Source organism: Lissotriton vulgaris, chromosome 3_1, assembly GCF_964263255.1.
Source record: "Lissotriton vulgaris chromosome 3_1, aLisVul1.2, whole genome shotgun sequence".
NCBI lineage: Eukaryota > Metazoa > Chordata > Amphibia > Caudata > Salamandridae > Lissotriton > Lissotriton vulgaris.
In genome coordinates, this window is record NC_141689.1 from 11,586,521 (window position 1) to 11,604,162 (window position 17,642).

At 48.9% G+C, this 17,642-nt stretch overlaps 1 protein-coding gene across 1 annotated transcript in view; it reads left to right on the plus strand.

The window, feature by feature from the left end:
- Positions 1-17,642, plus strand: part of LOC147725823 (uncharacterized) — a 227,306-nt gene that overhangs the window by 190,919 nt on the left and 18,745 nt on the right. The window contains exon 6 of the mRNA XM_086959997.1: positions 238-398. Within this exon, the coding sequence (XP_086816123.1) occupies positions 238-369 (132 nt within the window). The 3' untranslated portion in view covers positions 370-398. The remainder of the gene's footprint in view (positions 1-237; positions 399-17,642) is intronic.

Here is a 17,642-nt window from a genome sequence, read left to right on the forward strand (position 1 = left end):
TACGGGACTTATATTTCGTTGGACAGGATATTTGTCATTGTTGTGATGGAGTAACCTGTCTGCTGAGATCTAAATTAGGTCCTAGGTCTTTAACTCCCAGACAATTTGCAGCACTGTCTTATCCTCATCTCTGCACCCTGCCCCTATCAGTGGAGTGATTACAGTGAGTATTTTTGTTGGTGTCCTGGATTAGGCACCATTTGACTCTTGTACATGTTTTGTTCCAACTCCTGACAGGTCTCCGATCACCAGGAAACATATGAGACACTTGTGAAGAGGCAGCTGGACTTTGAGAAGGTGTACACAACACCAGGAAAGTACACAATCCAGGCAGCAGGGGCCCCAGTACCAACCCCGGCTAAAAAATAGTCTTTACACAGACCAGACATGGACTTCAGGTGAGTGATATGAAACGAGAGCGCTACTGCCTGACAAACTCTGATAAAGCAACAAGTACAGGCACGTCGCGGCACTGACACCCATCCACCTTTGGTACAGTTTTGCCCAACACACTTCTAACATGTAGGTTTTTGGGCCAGTGAACAACCCACCATTTTTATTATAGATTTTTATCAGACACTTTGAAAATGAGCTCAAACATAAATATACCTTTGTCTTTAAAAGCACTAATTTAAGACCAATGTTAGTTGTTCACTGTATTCTCTAATCCATGAGTTGAAACACTTTCCGCCAAACAGTTGAATTCAGAAACAAGAACCTTTACCCACAGAAGATGGGATTGGTGACACATGGAATGGCATGGACGATGTAGAGACACGGGTATGGGTGACGCAGACTGGCACAGATGATGTATAGACACTGGCATGGGTGCTGTATAAAGGCTAATTGTTGAAAGAAACCATGAATTCATGTTAGACAAACACATTACTCTAAAAGGTTAATGTGCAACAATTTCATTGCGATGTCAATAGCAAGCACAACACTCATTAGAGATAACTTACCATCAGGCACCGCTTGTTAAAATATTGTTATCATCATCCTTGTGCCATTTTCTTTGCAAAATTATATCAAATATGCAATCAAATAGAAGGTCAAACCTTTTTAAATACCCTTTTCATCATTTCATCTCAGTAAAACCTATCCTTGATTGCCATTGACGGTGAGGAATCGAGGCCACGCCTACCCTTAGGCCACGCCCACCCGCCCCTTTTCCACCCTTAAAGAGATGTGCAATTACCGGACACGCAGCGTACGGGCGCAGTGGGCGCGCCGTCAGCGCGCCGTCAGCGCGCCAAAGGCAAGCCCGTCTGGGCCCGTCCGGGCCCAGCCGGCCCTAGGCCCAGTCACTCTGCCCGTTGTAGACAGGAACGACCGGACATACACCCGTGAAGACTTATTAGCCTTAAACACCGAAAAACACCCCTCCTGCTCGCGCATCTTGAAGGGTGACACGCAATCCCACGGATGTAACATCTGCAACCCCGCCGAACAAAACCCGGCACCCAAGGGTCTGTTCTTAGGCCTACTTAACTGCAGGTCGCTCGTGAAACACTCGCACGAAGTGAACCTCTTGATTACTAACTATGCCTTAGATATCTTGTTTCTTACAGAAACTTGGCTCACCCCTAGCAGTGGCCCCGACACCGTCCTAGCACTCCCTCCCGGGTACTTCATGCGCTCACTGAATAGATCTGAGGGCAGGGGAGGTGGACTAGCCATAATCCTTAAGGACGTCTTCACCTGTAGAATATCTGACGGCAACATCAAGGGATACGAAAGCTGCCACTATACGATACAAATCTCCCCAGTCACCTCGCTGTCAGGAACACTGGTATATCGCCCGCCAGGCAATCTAGCAGATTTTCCGAACAAAATCACGGAGCAGTCCTCGATTAAATGTACATCTACCACCAACTACCTACTACTGGGAGACTTTAATGTACACTTCTTGGACCCGACTGACAAACAGACCAGTGAACTACTTCAAGACTTCACCTCAATGGGCCTTGACCTTAAAAACCCACAGGCCACTCATGAAAGAGGGCAACTGCTTGATCCCATTCTCTCCAATATTCCCGACCTGAAAACCTTTGACCATATCCCCCTTCCCTGGACGGACCACTTCTTGGTCCCCCTCGTATGGGACATCACCACTCCGCCCCCTCAACCTCCCAAAATCAGAACGTATACCAGACGATGGCAGAAACTAGAACCAGACGTATGGGCAGCCAAACTCAGGGAAAACACCCCCAACCCCTCTCAAAACACCTTAGCAGGGGACAAAGAATTTAACACCTGGATCACCCAATCGCTCGACGCCATTCTGCCTAAAACTCACTCTCTGAAACACACCAAGAGAGTGAACCCCTCACCCTGGTATACCCCGGAACTCAACCTCCTGCGCAAGGCTTGTAAAAAGAATGAACGCCTTTGGAGGAAGGAAAAAACAGAGGGAAATAAAGAAACGTTCCGTACCTCTGTAAAATCCTACAAAAAAGAACTCCGCAACACTAAAATCGGCTTTTACGAGAACAGAATTAAAAACGCTACCTGCTCGGCTCACGAAACCTACTCCGTTCTTAAAGAACTCCTCCACCCCCCCGATCCCCCACTCAAACCTCTCGACCCCAAAGAAGCTGAAACCAAATGTAACAATTTGGCCACTTTCTTCGACGAGAAGATTCAAAAAATTCTCCTTGCTATACCCCCCCCCGAAGTGGCCCACACGGATCAGGACCTCACCCCCATCACCATTAATCCTCCCCCGCCGTCGGCCAGCCTTCAACCCTCCCTGGACGTTTTTGGCCCTGTAACAACGGAAGAGGTAGGGGCAACCTTAGCCTCAACTAAAAGCGGCTCCCCCCTCGACCCTGCACCCCTCCGCTTCCTGAAAAAGGTCTCGAGCACCATTATCCCTCCCCTCACGGCTCTAATCAACTCCTCCCTTTCGGATGGCATAGTCCCCCCTAGCTGGAAAGCGGCAGCAGTTAAAGGTCTTTTAAAAAAACCCTCCCTAGACCCACAGGACCTCGCCAACTATAGGCCCATCTCCCTTCTCCCAGGAAATAGCAAGATCGTGGAGAAGCTGGTGAACAAGCAATTATCACTCTACCTAGAGAGCAACAACCTATTAGGTATCTCCCAGACAGGGCTTCGTCCAGGTCAGGGCACGGACATCGCCGTCCTGGCAGCAGTTGAGAAGGCCAGAAGCATTTTGGACACGGGAGGATCAGTGGCAGTGATCCTCCTGGACCTGAGTGCGGCCTTCGACACTGTAGACCACCCCACCCTAATCCACCGACTGGGAGAAGTTGGACTGAAAGGCATGGCCTTGAAGTGGCTAAAATCCTTTTTATCAGGACGTTCATTTCAGGTACGGGAAAATGACAGCCACTCACCCTTCATCCCCCTCCGATGTGGAGTACCGCAGGGCTCCTCCTTGAGCCCTACGTTATTCAACGTGTACATGGCCCCATTGGAAAAGAGGGTCAGCTCGTTTGGCGTGTCAGTTATTAACTACGCCGACGACACCCAGTTGGTCGTAACCCTTTCACACCCCCACCAAGCCCCCTCTGATCTTCACAGCTGCCTCTCCGAAGTCCACCGATGGATGAATCTTTCATCGCTGAAGTTGAACGGGTCTAAGACTGAGATACTCTTGATGGGCCACAAGGGGCCCTCCCTTCCACTTCACCTTTGGCCTAGCTGCCTAGGTGACCCTCCCACACCCAAGGACGAGGTCAAGAGCCTAGGTGTGTGGATCGAGAAGGACATGAGCTTTAAAACTCAGGCAAAAAAGACGGCAGGGACATGCTTTGGTCTTCTCAGAGCCTGCAGGAAGATCTTCCCCTTGCTTCCTGAAACTGCAAGGAGGCTCCTCATTCAGGGTCTAATTCTGGCAAGATTGGACTACTGTAACGCCATCTACCTGGGAGCTCCCGAAGCCACCCTCAACACCCTGCAGAAAGTCCAAAATGCCGCCGCCCGCCTACTTACGGGCACACCGGCAAGATCCTCTGCCAGGCCGGCGCTTAAGTCTCTCCACTGGCTCCCAGTCAGAGAAAGGGTGGTCTTCAAGGCCCTCTGCTTGGCCCATAAAACCCTCAATAATAACGCCCCCCCCTTCTCAAAGAACTCCTAATCCCCTACAAGAGTCAAAAAGGCCAAGACCGGTGGCCGTCGTTTCTCGGTCCACACGGCCAAACATTGGAACCACCTACCACGGAGACTTAGGACAGAACTGAACCACCTCCAGTTCAGGAAAAGTTTAAAGACTCTCCTTTTCCCGCAAACATAATCCCGTCATACGGCAGAAACCCCTGGAGAAGCAGGCTAGCGCTGGGATGCTCTCTGAGTTACTACGCGCTTTATAAAACCATTAAATAAATAAATAAATAATAAATTGTCAGAAAAATTTCAGAACTTTCTTTATTCTATTTTTCATGAGTGTTAAGTTAATAAATTCTTCCACTGAGCCAAAGAGATTCATGAACCAATTCACCCAGTATGCACTTGTCATCTCCCGAAAATGGTGATTACCTGACTACTTTAAAAGCAACTTGTCTACGCGGCTGACACTTTTACCACTTCCATTGTGGTTCACTACTGATTGTGTAAACTATGTATTCTGCATTCTCTTTAGCGGGAAGCGTGTAAACTCTAGAGTCTCGTTCATCCCAGAGTAATGTAAAGTATCTAGTATTCCGATCCACCATCACTGGTTTTTATGTCTGAGCTACAGACAGCTTCACAGGTGCACCTAAGCTTCAGGTATTTAAAATGAGAGTAATAACCATAATAAAAATACAAAGAAGGGTTTCAGGCACCATTTTTCAATCATTGCTCGCTGTGTCCTATTCTGATTGAAATCTCTGTTAATATATATGGACAACATAAGTGAGTCACCGCCCCCAAACTATTTTAATAAATTATTTATTTATCTGCTTTCTTCATTACTATTCCTATATAGCGCACGTCGACGATGAAGAATTAGGATTGGTTACGTTGAAATGAGTCAACAAAAGCAAGTCATTTACCATTAGGAGTCAGGAGGCGGCAACCACAGGAGGACAGTCTGGGTATGCGTAGGACCTAGGTCAGACCTCCAGGCAGGAGTGATGGCCCTGCTGAAAGGCTTCCTTATTCCACAGGAGCTTCTGAAGTTGTGAATATCAAGAAATAGAATATCCCCACATCTAAGGCCCTGTGAGCCCCGAGGATGAAGAGTAGATCAACAGGGAACAGAGTATCACTTTGTACGACAGGCAGCAGAGTTTAGGCTGGATTCTACACGTGATGGAGAGTTAGTAAAGAATGTGCTGTGTTAGAGTGAAACACTGGATTCACTGAAGGTGGTGTGCAGCCTTGTGTGTGAAACACCCCTTCAAGTGGGGCAACTGGTATTCCAGAAGCTTACTGTGGCCTTTGTCAAAGTGTGGATGGCTCAAGGATTGCTTTGACAGACCTTTTTCACAGCAAGGAGATGAAAGCTTGTAGCTTCAAACATCTTGTATATTTGTGAATTGCTTGGGAGGGCAGAAGCAAGTGATTTTGCAGAGGGTGCATGCGAGGAAGTGAAATTGTGTAGTTTTCCGGTATTGTGGAAAGTGGAGTCGCAGTTCTTCTTTAGAGTGGATGGATGTAGGAAACTGGGTTTTGTTGCGGTACTCCCACACTTTTTGCCTTGTTTTTGATGCAACTTTGAATGAGGTGTACTAGGTCCCTGTTAACTAGTTTGCTTTTCCTAAACTGCCCCATTGTTCCACAACTGGCACAGTTTTAGCCCCCACTGTAATACCCTAGTAAGAGGTATGTAGGGCATTGGAAAGGAAAAGGGTCCTCTAGGTCTGAAATTAATCACAAATTGTGTCTCTCTAGGGACTGAAGAATCATATTCTTTATTCTCAGGGGTCTTACTAATACAAAGAAGAATCTGACATAGAAGCTGGAATAAAAAAAACATCTTTATTATGTGAGACTATGTCACACAGAAGCCTTAGCAACTGAATGAGGCAGTCTGAGGAATACAGAAAACAGAGGCCTTATATATGCTGAGGGTTACAAAACTCAGCATAAAAGAAAGGGGCAGTCCTAGCTTTTGCAAGCATGCAAAATGCCTAACATGGACATGCAAGATCTGCCAAACATTAACCAATAGAAAAACATTCAAAACAAAGCATCATGTAACCAGAACATCCCCCTTGAGTCGTGTCTTTGCCCGATCCCATAAGTCAATCAATGACAGCACCTATAGGTCAATCAGTAATGGCAGAACATGTTTGCGTGCTTCAAAGGGAAGGTTTGTGGAGTAGGAAAACACAGGGAGAGAATAGTGAAGGCCAAAAGATAAGATACGCAAACACAACAGGTGATAGACCGAATGTGGATCAATGTCACACACTCAACCCAGTCCAAAGATCTGGGCCCAAATCCATCGTTTTTTTGCACTCCACACCACCCTGGGTTAGACAATGGCGATATGCAAATCAGCTCTGACCCTGTGCCCCATGGGAACAGTCCAGTCCGAACTACAAAAGCCATGTCCTTCCCAGAACGGAATCAAGCATCCGAGGACCGGACCAGTTTCGAGGTAACACCTCTCATCAGCCCGGCTAGCTTGACTCCAGTGGTGTGGAGTGCCTGGGACCCACGTCTGGGCATCCCCAGTGCACTTAGGGCGGAATATGCAAACACAACAGGTGATAGACCGAATGTGGATCAATGTCACACACTCAACCCAGTCCAAAGATCTGGGCCCAAATCCATCGTTTTTTTGCACTCCACACCACCCTGGGTTAGACAATGGCGATATGCAAATCAGCTCTGACCCTGTGCCCCATGGGAACAGTCCAGTCCGAACTACAAAAGCCATGTCCTTCCCAGAACGGAATCAAGCATCCGAGGACCGGACCAGTTTCGAGGTAACACCTCTCATCAGCCCGGCTAGCTTGACTCCAGTGGTGTGGAGTGCCTGGGACCCACGTCTGGGCATCCCCAGTGCACTTAGGGCGGAATATGCAAACACAACAGGTGATAGACCGAATGTGGATCAATGTCACACACTCAACCCAGTCCAAAGATCTGGGCCCAAATCCATCGTTTTTTTGCACTCCACACCACCCTGGGTTAGACAATGGCGATATGCAAATCAGCTCTGACCCTGTGCCCCATGGGAACAGTCCAGTCCGAACTACAAAAGCCATGTCCTTCCCAGAACGGAATCAAGCATCCGAGGACCGGACCAGTTTCGAGGTAACACCTCTCATCAGCCCGGCTAGCTTGACTCCAGTGGTGTGGAGTGCCTGGGACCCACGTCTGGGCATCCCCAGTACACTTAGGGCGGAATATGCAAACACAACAGGTGATAGACCGAATGTGGATCAATGTCACACACTCAACCCAGTCCAAAGATCTGGGCCCAAATCCATCGTTTTTTTGCACTCCACACCACCCTGGGTTAGACAATGGCGATATGCAAATCAGCTCTGACCCTGTGCCCCATGGGAACAGTCCAGTCCGAACTACAAAAGCCATGTCCTTCCCAGAACGGAATCAAGCATCCGAGGACCGGACCAGTTTCAAGGTAACACCTCTCATCAGCCCGGCTAGCTTGACTCCAGTGGTGTGGAGTGCCTGGGACCCACGTCTGGGCATCCCCAGTGCACTTAGGGCGGAATATGCAAACACAACAGGTGATAGACCGAATGTGGATCAATGTCACACACTCAACCCAGTCCAAAGATCTGTGCCCAAATCCATCGTTTTTTTGCACTCCACACCACCCTGGGTTAGACAATGGCGATATGCAAATCAGCTCTGACCCTGTGCCCCATGGGAACAGTCCAGTCCGAACTACAAAAGCCATGTCCTTCCCAGAACGGAATCAAGCATCCGAGGACCGGACCAGTTTCGAGGTAACACCTCTCATCAGCCCGGCTAGCTCGACTCCAGTGGTGTGGAGTGCCTGGGACCCACGTCTGGGCATCCCCAGTGCACTTAGGGCGGAATATGCAAACACAACAGGTGATAGACCGAATGTGGATCAAAGTCACACACTCAACCCAGTCCAAAGATCTGCAAACTCGCTATAAGTGTACTGGGGATGCCCAGACGTGGGTCCCAGGCACTCCACACCACTGGAGTCAAGCTAGCCGGGCTGATGAGAGGTGTTACCTCGAATATTTGGAATTAGGTTCTTTAGTTTATTGATGTTCTTATGGAGAAACCAGAAACCCTTTCTTTTAGAGGCCTGTTTAGCATGGTCATTCTAAACTTCACAGAGACAAGGCCCTAATTTAAAAGGTCAAAAATGTCAACATGATAGCCTCCTTCCATTGCTTGCAGGGAAACTAAAGATAGCACCTCAGCGACTTGAGCCAACCTCTGCAGCTCTCCTAGCCCCCAGCTTCTGCTCACTGTGAGGCTGACAAAGACAAACAGCCTTCCTAATTCCTCCTAACCTGCAATAATTCACTCTATTTTGAAAAATAATTTCTCCTTTTTAGGCGCTAAAAATTATCTCTATTCCCATATTATTAAACAACATTTACTGTGAATAATTCACAGAACCTAATAACACACATACCAGTTTTTAGAACAAATGCTTATTGCGATCGTACTCATTTCATCAACCTTAAATGGATCTCACTGGGCCATTTAAAAGCAAACCCCAAATGGGGACAGCCTGCAATTTCGTATTATACCTAAATGAATGCATTTACTGAAGCCTAAAGCACTTTAAAGCTATTATAAATGGCAATAATGCTGTTTTAAATTGTCTATTTTACCCAAATTCGACTTTGATATTAGGGGCACTTAAAAATAAATATCCTATAATTGTGTTACATATTAATCATCCTCAGAATGTTCTTTACAAATTGCAGAGATTGGACATTAGACATATCCCATGTAAATCCTTAGTTTTGTACGCCGGCGCTAAGTAAAATTCCATATGCTAATGTCCTCATTATGTAGTCCAATACAACTTAAATTAAATTAAAATGCTAGCCTTGAACTGACTGGTAACATGAGCACGAGCAGAACCAGTGTGTGCTGCCCCTCCTGCGCTAATTAGCGATTCATAGCGATAATTTTAAAAGTCCTGTTCTTGGTATTTAATTTCTTTTACTTTTCCTTTTTCCCTGCTGTTAAAGTACCTGGCCCACTCGCTGGCACCATAATAGTAAATCACCGCTATTTTTGCGGGTCCCGTGTTAGACATCCCCTCCTCGGCGGACATCTTGGGTGGAGAGAAGGATGCCTGGCGGCGCCATCTTTGCTGACGGTCTAGTCGTCATAAGGACGCTAGATCCGTATTTAAGGTGAGGAATTCATTCAGGCAGTCCTTGAACTGAATGGTAACACGAGCACGAGCAGAATCAGCGTGTGCTGCGCCTACTGCGCTAATTAGCAATTTATAGAGATAATTTTAAAAGTCCCGTTCTTGGTATTTAATTTCTTTTACTCTGCCTTTTTCCCTGCTGTCAAAGTACCAGGCCCACTCGCTGGCACCATAATAGTAAATCACCGCTATTTTGGCGGGTCCCGTGTTAGACATCCCCTCCTCGGCGGACATCTTGTGTGGAGAGAAGGATGCCTGGCGGCGCCATCTTTGCTGATGGTCTAGTCGTCATAAGGACGCTAGATCCGTATTTAATACGGATATGTTAACGCGCAGCAGTCATACGCAGCTGGCCTGCCGGACTTCCGCCGGAGTTACGCCTGAGTTCAGCCCGTCCGCGCCAGGACGGGCCCAGGGGCCACGACCCCTTTACTTGGGTCTGCTGACTGCTGCAAGACTCCCAAGACCTATACCTATACCGGTGAGGTTTTAAAACTTCTATGGCCTCCCTTATAATCTGATTGTACCTTCTGCATTCTACCGATCCATAATTTTAAATGCCCAGGCTGTAACTTTTCTACTGGTAAAATGTCTAGATGCAAAGCAATGACTCGAATCCGAACACGAGGCAGACGGAGGGATGTAAAATATCCCCCTACCCGCCCTCCACTCAATTTTTGGAGAATTAATTGCAGGTCCCTCCCGAAACATAAACAAAATATCTTCCACTTCCTCATTGATGAGCAGCCTGATGCCATATTTCTTACTGAAAGTTCGCTCCATGAAAGCTCTGGTCCCGATATTGCTACCGCAGTTCCTGACAATTACATCATAGTGAGGCAGGATAGAGACTCCGGAAAAGGGGGAGGCATTGCTATAATATTAAAATCTAGTTACACTTGCAAACTTGAAGCATTTCCCTTATCCGGATGCAAAGCTGCCTTTTTTAAACTAGCTATTAGCCCCCAACTCACCCTGTCGGGCCTTTTGGTCTACCGCTCTCCCGGTAATGCTAACACCTGGATGTCCTCATTTGCTGAGACTATAGCTCCCCTACTTCTCAGGGCAGCAAATTTCACTATCTTAGGGGATCTTAATTTGCATCTTGAAGATCCTTTATGCACTATTAGTAAGCACTTCCTATTTGATCTCGAAGTTCTCAATCTTTCGCTGCGAAATTCTGGTCCTACTCATTCTGCGGGACATCAATTGGACCCTATTTTTTCCAACCTTTTCTTTGATTGTTCCCAGAGTGCTCGACGGCTGGAGTGGTCTGACCACTTCGCAGTTCACTTTTCCTCATCCCAGGCCAAGAGATTGGTGAAGGGTGGCTGCTGTAAGGGCGAATTAATCCATCGGTGGGTTAAACTTGATATTACGAAGCTAAACCAGCACCTTTATAATACACACCCTGAAATGGATGTTCCTGTTTTGGAACTTAATACCGCAGTATCGCACTAGATTACTAGTGCTGTAACCACTATTCTCCCTTTAACGCCGAAGCATTCTAGGTCTCATCGTTCTCCTGCACCTTGGTTCTCTGATGAGTTGAAGATGTTACGAGCCAACTGTAAAGCCCTTGAAAGGAAATGGAGGCATTCTTACTCTGTTTCCAGGGAAGCTGCTTATAAAGAAGCGCTGAAGAGGTATCATTCACAATGCAAAATTGCAAGAGCTGCTTACACTGTGAGTACAGTGACTCAAGCACAGAATTGCCCGCGCACTCTTTTTTCTGTAGTCAAGAAGCTAACAGGAGCGGATACTGTCCCGATCCCTCCAGCTTTGGAGGAAGCCCAATGCAATTCCATTGCTGAGTTCTTTATTGCCAAGGTTGAACGCATATACGATTCTATGAGCATTCCCTAGATAGCAACTGAACCCCGTTCAGGACAGACTGCGGTGAGACTTCTAAATGCATCTTTAATGGGGTCCCATGTATTACAGGAATGGAAGCATGCGATGGTTGTCCCTCTTTTAAAGAAGGCAGGAGTGGACGTGTCCAATATTGCTAACTTTAGACCCATATCCTTTCTACCTGTCCTCTCAAAAGTGCTGGAAAGGCATGTCAACACTCAGCTAAATCATCTTGTGGAAAGCTCCGGATTCCTACATCCTTCCCAGTCCGGCTTTCGAGCGCATCATTCCACCGAGACCGCGATCCTTGGGGTGACGGAGAGGTTACGGCACGGTATCGACCGCAGAGAGACATCTACACTCATCCTTCTGGATTTGAGTGCTGCATTTGATACCGTGTCCCACTCCATCCTCTTGAACTCTCTCCGATCCCTGGGAGTAGATGGTCCTGCGCTATCCTGGATAGCCTCCTTTTTAAGTGAGCGCACTTTCCAGGTCTTTTCGAGGAAAGCTGCATCTGCTACCTGTTCATCGGCGTATGGCATTCCCCAGGGGTCTATACTCAGCCACCTACTGTTCAACATCTATGTTAGATCCTGGCTTCCATCGTAGAGGATGCTGGGCTGACAATATTTTCATACGCCGATGACACACAGGTTGTTTTCTCTCTTTCCAGCAGTGAGGGCAACAGTATATCGGTCTTGAAGAATGAATGAATGAATTACACATCTGTTACGCGCACAGCTACCCGTAGGCATCCCGGCGCCCTTTGCTCATTCATTCACAGAGTTAGGCAAACAGGTGAGTTTTAACTAGCCTCCTGAATTTTTGATGATTGGGTTCCAATTTAATGGAATCAGGAAGAGTATTCCATAGTTTGGTTGCCTGTAGCGAAAAGCGTCTCCCGCCTGTACGTGTTCTTTTTTGTTTTAGGGACCACTAACAGATTGTTATTATTAGATCTGAGGGTCCGTTGAGGGCAATAGGGGGAGAACATGGCTTGAATTAGTACGGGGCCAGTCTTATAGAAGGCTTTATGTACCGTGGTCAAGGACTTAAACTCCACTCTCCTTTGCACTGGGAGCCAGTGTAACTGGCGCAAACCAGATCTGGCAGAGGACCGTCGTGGGATGTACAGTAACAGACGTGCAGCACAGTTTTGGACCATCTGGAGGATTTTAATAGCGCCTTGTGGAGCTCCCAGATAGAGTGCATTGGAGTAGTCAAGGCGCGATAATACCAGGGATTGTACCAATATTCTTCTGGAACTGAACGGGAGGAGTTTAATGGTTTTCCTCAGTTGTCTCAGTAAGGCATAACAGATCGCTGTTACCTTGCGCACCTGTACTCCAAGATTAAGGGCAGGGTCGAGCCAGACCCCCAGGCTCTTAATTTGGCTTTTTGGTGGGGGGGGGGGCTGTCCAAGGCAAAGTGGCCACCAGTTGTCAATGGTGGACGGAGGCTTCTGTCCCAGTAACATTACCTCTGTTTTCGCACCGTTCAATTTAAGAAAGGATGTATCCATCCATGCGTGGATATCCGTTAGACAAGAGGAGAGATTTTTATAGGGGGCATTCTGAGACGCTAGTGAGATGATCAATTGCGTATCATCTGCATACGTCACCAGCTGTACTCCCCAGGGCAGAATCACCTCAGCCAAAGGCCTCATATAGATATTAAATAGTGTAGGGCTGAGGGAAGAGCCCTGGGGAACACCACACTGGAGATGCATTTGGGGTGAAGAAGCGTTGTCCTCAAAGACCGTGAAGGTCCTTTCCGTTAGAAAGGAGCGCAGCCAATTGAGCGCTTGCCCCCCAACCCCTACTTCTCTCAGCCTCTGCAGCAAGATGTTATGATTCACGGTATCGAATGCCGCACTGAGGTCTAAGAGAAGTATGGCGGCATTGCAGCCGGTGTCAAGGATCTTCCTAGTCTCCTCTACCACCGTAATAAGGGCAGTCTCTGTTCCCTGAAGGTTCCGAAAGCCAGTTTGCGTAGGGTGCAGTACATTCCTTTCCTCCAGAAATGCAGAAAGCTGGGCATTTACATACTTTTCGGCAAGCTTACTGACTGTTGGCAGCAAGGATATAGGCCGATAATTTGCCCAGTCATCTGGGTTAAGGTTTTTTTTTTTAGAAGAGCCTTTACTCTGGCTTGTTTCCAGGAAGGGGGCACCATGCCAGAGGCCAGTGAGGAGTTTATCACCTCCTGTATAAGTGGAGTCACTGTTTCCGATACCAGCTGTAAAATCGTAGGGGGTGCTGGTTCCAATGGGGACCCAGATTTTAAGTTTTTAAGCAGTCCCTGAGTAGTCAAAACATCCATGGGAGGAAATTCTTTAAACTCGGCCATGTCTTCACCCACAGGAGTTGACGATTCTGTAGGGGCGTGGGGGAAGGAGGAATAGATATTTATCACTTTCTCCGAGAAAAATGTGGCCAGCTCATTACAACGTAGTTGCGCTTTGTTGGGATCGGCCAATGAGGTCGGTGATGTAATCAATGATTTAAAGATTTTAAACATTTCACGGGGAGCATTGGCTGAGGTATAAATTTTATCCTGGAAATACTTAGATTGTGTAGTTTTAATTTCCCGTTTGTATTTCCTAAGAGCAGTCTTATAGTTCTCCTTCGTATCTGGAGTGGAGTTCTTCCTCCACTTTCTTTCCTCCTGTTTACAACACTGCTTGAGTGCCTTTAATTCTTCAGTGTACCAAGGTTTCTTATTCTCCCCACGTCTGTGGGAGAGTTGGGATTTAGGAAAGGTAAGGTCTAGGGAATTTTCTACCCACTGGTTGAACTGGGCATTAGCTTCTATAGGGTCATTATTTAAACTAGGTAGGGACTCGCTAAGATTGAGGTTCCAGTTATCCACTGCTAGCTTAGACCATATCCGGGTTATTCTCTTAGATGGTGCTGCAGGTCTGTCTTGTTCTGTCAAAGGCAGCGTGAAGAGTAGCAGATAATGGTCTGACCAGGGGACCCTGATTGAATTGGTAAATTTAAGGTTACCCAGATTAGTATAGCAGTGATCAAAGGTATGTCCTGCTTTATGAGTAGGGCCTAGTACCAGTTGAGTAAGCTGAAGTGCTTCCAAGCTAGAAGTTAATTTAAGACATGCAGATGAATCTGGTTCGTCTAAATGTATGTTAAAGTCACCTAAAATGGTGAAATTGGGGGAAGCACTCGCTAGGGTTATAGCGTTCGTAAATAATTCCTCACAGAATTGCCCATATGTGCCAGGGAGTCTGTAAACCAACAGCCCCTATAGTGTGGAAGTGGAGGAGAGGGTAATGGTAAACAAGAGACCTTCAGCTCCAGAAATGTTTACTTTCTCGATTCTAGCTGCCATTTCCCTCCTAAGGATAATACCAATAACTCCACCTCGTGTATCTACCTGATTCTGCCTCAGGAAGGTGAGGTCAGGGGGAGTGCACGAACAATGTCAGGGTCAGAGCTTTCGGAGGTCCATGTCTCCGTGAGAAATAGTACGCCAAGTTCTTGCTCCTCCACAAGAAGGTGGAGCTGGGTAACATATGCATGAAGGGATCTGCAATTAAGTAGCCCTAAGGAGATTGGGCAGGAGGTGGTCTTATTATGTCCAGACGTCTCAGAAGTAAAACGATACCTACATCCTGTGCAGGGAGGTGAAATTCTGGTGTGTACTCGTAATTTGCTGCATTGCCCAGTTACATTCTTCCTTAACGCTAATAGAGCCTTGCGACTATATGTTAAATGAGGGAGTTTGGGCTTGGGTGACGCAGAGTGACTGGGCCCTGGATCCGTCCTGGCCCGGACGGGCCCAGACGGGCTTACCTCAGGCGCACCTCCGGCGCAATTACGGCAGAGGGGCGTGTTTAAGTAACAGCACCGAGTGCCTTTGTGCTGATGAGCTAGAGCTCCAACTGACATGGGGAATACCTCCCCAAGATGGCCGACGCCTAATTCCCCTCGCCTCCTAGTTCGAGGCTGGCTTGAGAGCTTAGATCTGTCCCAAATGTCCCAATGGAATTGCGCTAGTAATTTTAAAAGTGCCACTAAGCAAAATGAATAATAACAGAATGATAAAATGCAATTTTAAAAAAATGATCTTTTCACTTTTTTAAAGCAATCTAATCAGGCTATCTACGATGTGTAGAGGAGTGAGGGTGTATGTGAAGCTCTTCCGGCAGCCGCCTGCGAAGAGTGAGCAAATCTCGAAATGAAAAGTTTGCCTTCCTTAAGTAACAGCACCGAGTGTCTGTGTGCTGATGAGTTAGAGCTCCAACTGACCAGGGGAACACCTCCCCAAGATGGCCGACGCCTAATTCCCCTCGCCTCCTAGTTCGAGGCTGGCTTGAGAGCTTAGATCTGTCCCAAATGTCCCAATGGAATTGCGCTAGTAATTTTAAAAGTGCCAATAAGCAAAATGAATAATAACAGAATGATAAAATGCAATTTTTAAAAAACGATCTTTTCACCCACTTGTGGGACACCCCCGCGCCGCACGGCCACCAGCTGCTGCGTGTGCTCCTGTGCCTGCCTCTGCCCCAGCGCCGGCCTCGCTGCCGCCTTGAGCGCTCCCCTTGGTTTTTGCCGATTTCTGTCGGAAATTTGTGCTTGTTTTTTTGGTTGCCGTAAGAGCGTTTGTCTACTGTTTTGCCTCTGTTTTTGACCTGCATTGTTGCCTGTACCCAGTGCCCCGTTTTTCTTCGTGTTTTTTCATTTGTGCCTGTCTCCTTCCTGTGTGCCCGCCTACCTCGCCGCCCTCCGCTCTCCCTCCCCGCTCCCGCTTCCCGCCACCGCCATCAGCCCCGCCCCTTTTCTCTTCTGTTCCCTCCCCGCTCCCGCCTCCCAGCTGCTCCGCCCACCCGCGCACTTGGCCTTTAAATGGCGACCGTGCGACGCAGGTGAGTGTGACCCACTTGTGGGACACCCCCGCGCCGCACGGCCACCAGCTGCTGCGTGTGCTCCTGTGCCTGCCTCTGCCCCAGCGCCGGCCTCGCTGCCGCCTTGAGCGCTCCCCTTGGTTTTTGCCGATTTCTGTCGGAAATTTGTGCTTGTTTTTTTGGTTGCCGTAAGAGCGTTTGTCTACTGTTTTGCCTCTGTTTTTGACCTGCATTGTTGCCTGTACCCAGTGCCCCGTTTTTCTTCGTGTTTTTTCATTTGTGCCTGTCTCCTTCCTGTGTGCCCGCCTACCTCGCCGCCCTCCGCTCTCCCTCCCCGCTCCCGCTTCCCGCCACCGCCATCAGCCCCGCCCCTTTTCTCTTCTGTTCCCTCCCCGCTCCCGCCTCCCAGCTGCTCCGCCCACCCGCGCACTTGGCCTTTAAATGGCGACCGTGCGACGCAGGTGAGTGTGACCCACTTGTGGGACACCCCCGCGCCGCACGGCCACCAGCTGCTGCGTGTGCTCCTGTGCCTGCCTCTGCCCCAGCGCCGGCCTCGCTGCCGCCTTGAGCGCTCCCCTTGGTTTTTGCCGATTTCTGTCGGAAATTTGTGCTTGTTTTTTTGGTTGCCGTAAGAGCGTTTGTCTACTGTTTTGCCTCTGTTTTTGACCTGCATTGTTGCCTGTACCCAGTGCCCCGTTTTTCTTCGTGTTTTTTCATTTGTGCCTGTCTCCTTCCTGTGTGCCCGCCTACCTCGCCGCCCTCCGCTCTCCCTCCCCGCTCCCGCTTCCCGCCACCGCCATCAGCCCCGCCCCTTTTCTCTTCTGTTCCCTCCCCGCTCCCGCCTCCCAGCTGCTCCGCCCACCCGCGCACTTCGCCTTTAAATGGCGACCGTGCGAACGCGCCGATTGTGCGCCGAAGGCGCGCCAAAGGTAAGCCCGTCTGCGCCCGTCCGCGACCGGATCGCGACCAGCGCCAGGACCCCTGGCCCCCGAAGACCCCGACCGACCCGCCAGACGTACTCCGCCGCCACCCTCTTCGCTCTCAACACCGGCCGACTACCGGAATGCCATCAAGCCACTCCAAGACATACCCACGGACCTTTCAGCTGCCACGCCTGCAAATTCACCTGCATCCGGACCAGCCCCGCACCAGCACCCGCCAAGTCGAACACCAGCAGCACCCACCTCAAGTGCATCCTGCTCAACACCCGCTCCGTCCACAGACACGCCATCGAACTCTGGAACCTTCTAGACGCCACAGCCCCTGACGTTGCCTTCCTCACGGAGACCTGGATGAACGCCTCTTCAGCTCCCGACATCGCCATCGCTATCCCAGAGGGCTACAAGATCGTCCGGAGGGACCGAAACGCCAACCAGATGGGAGGAGGCATCGCCATCATCCACAGGAACACCATCCGTGTCACGACCAGCACCGACAACACCCTGACCAGCGCCGAACACCTGCATTTCCAGATCCACACCAACCCGAACACCACCCTCAGAGGCACCCTGATCTACCGACCCCCTGGACCACGCACGCAATTCAGCGAGGACATCGCCGACTTCGCCAGCCCGCATGCCCTCCCCTCCGCTGACTACATCCTCCTCGGAGACCTCAACT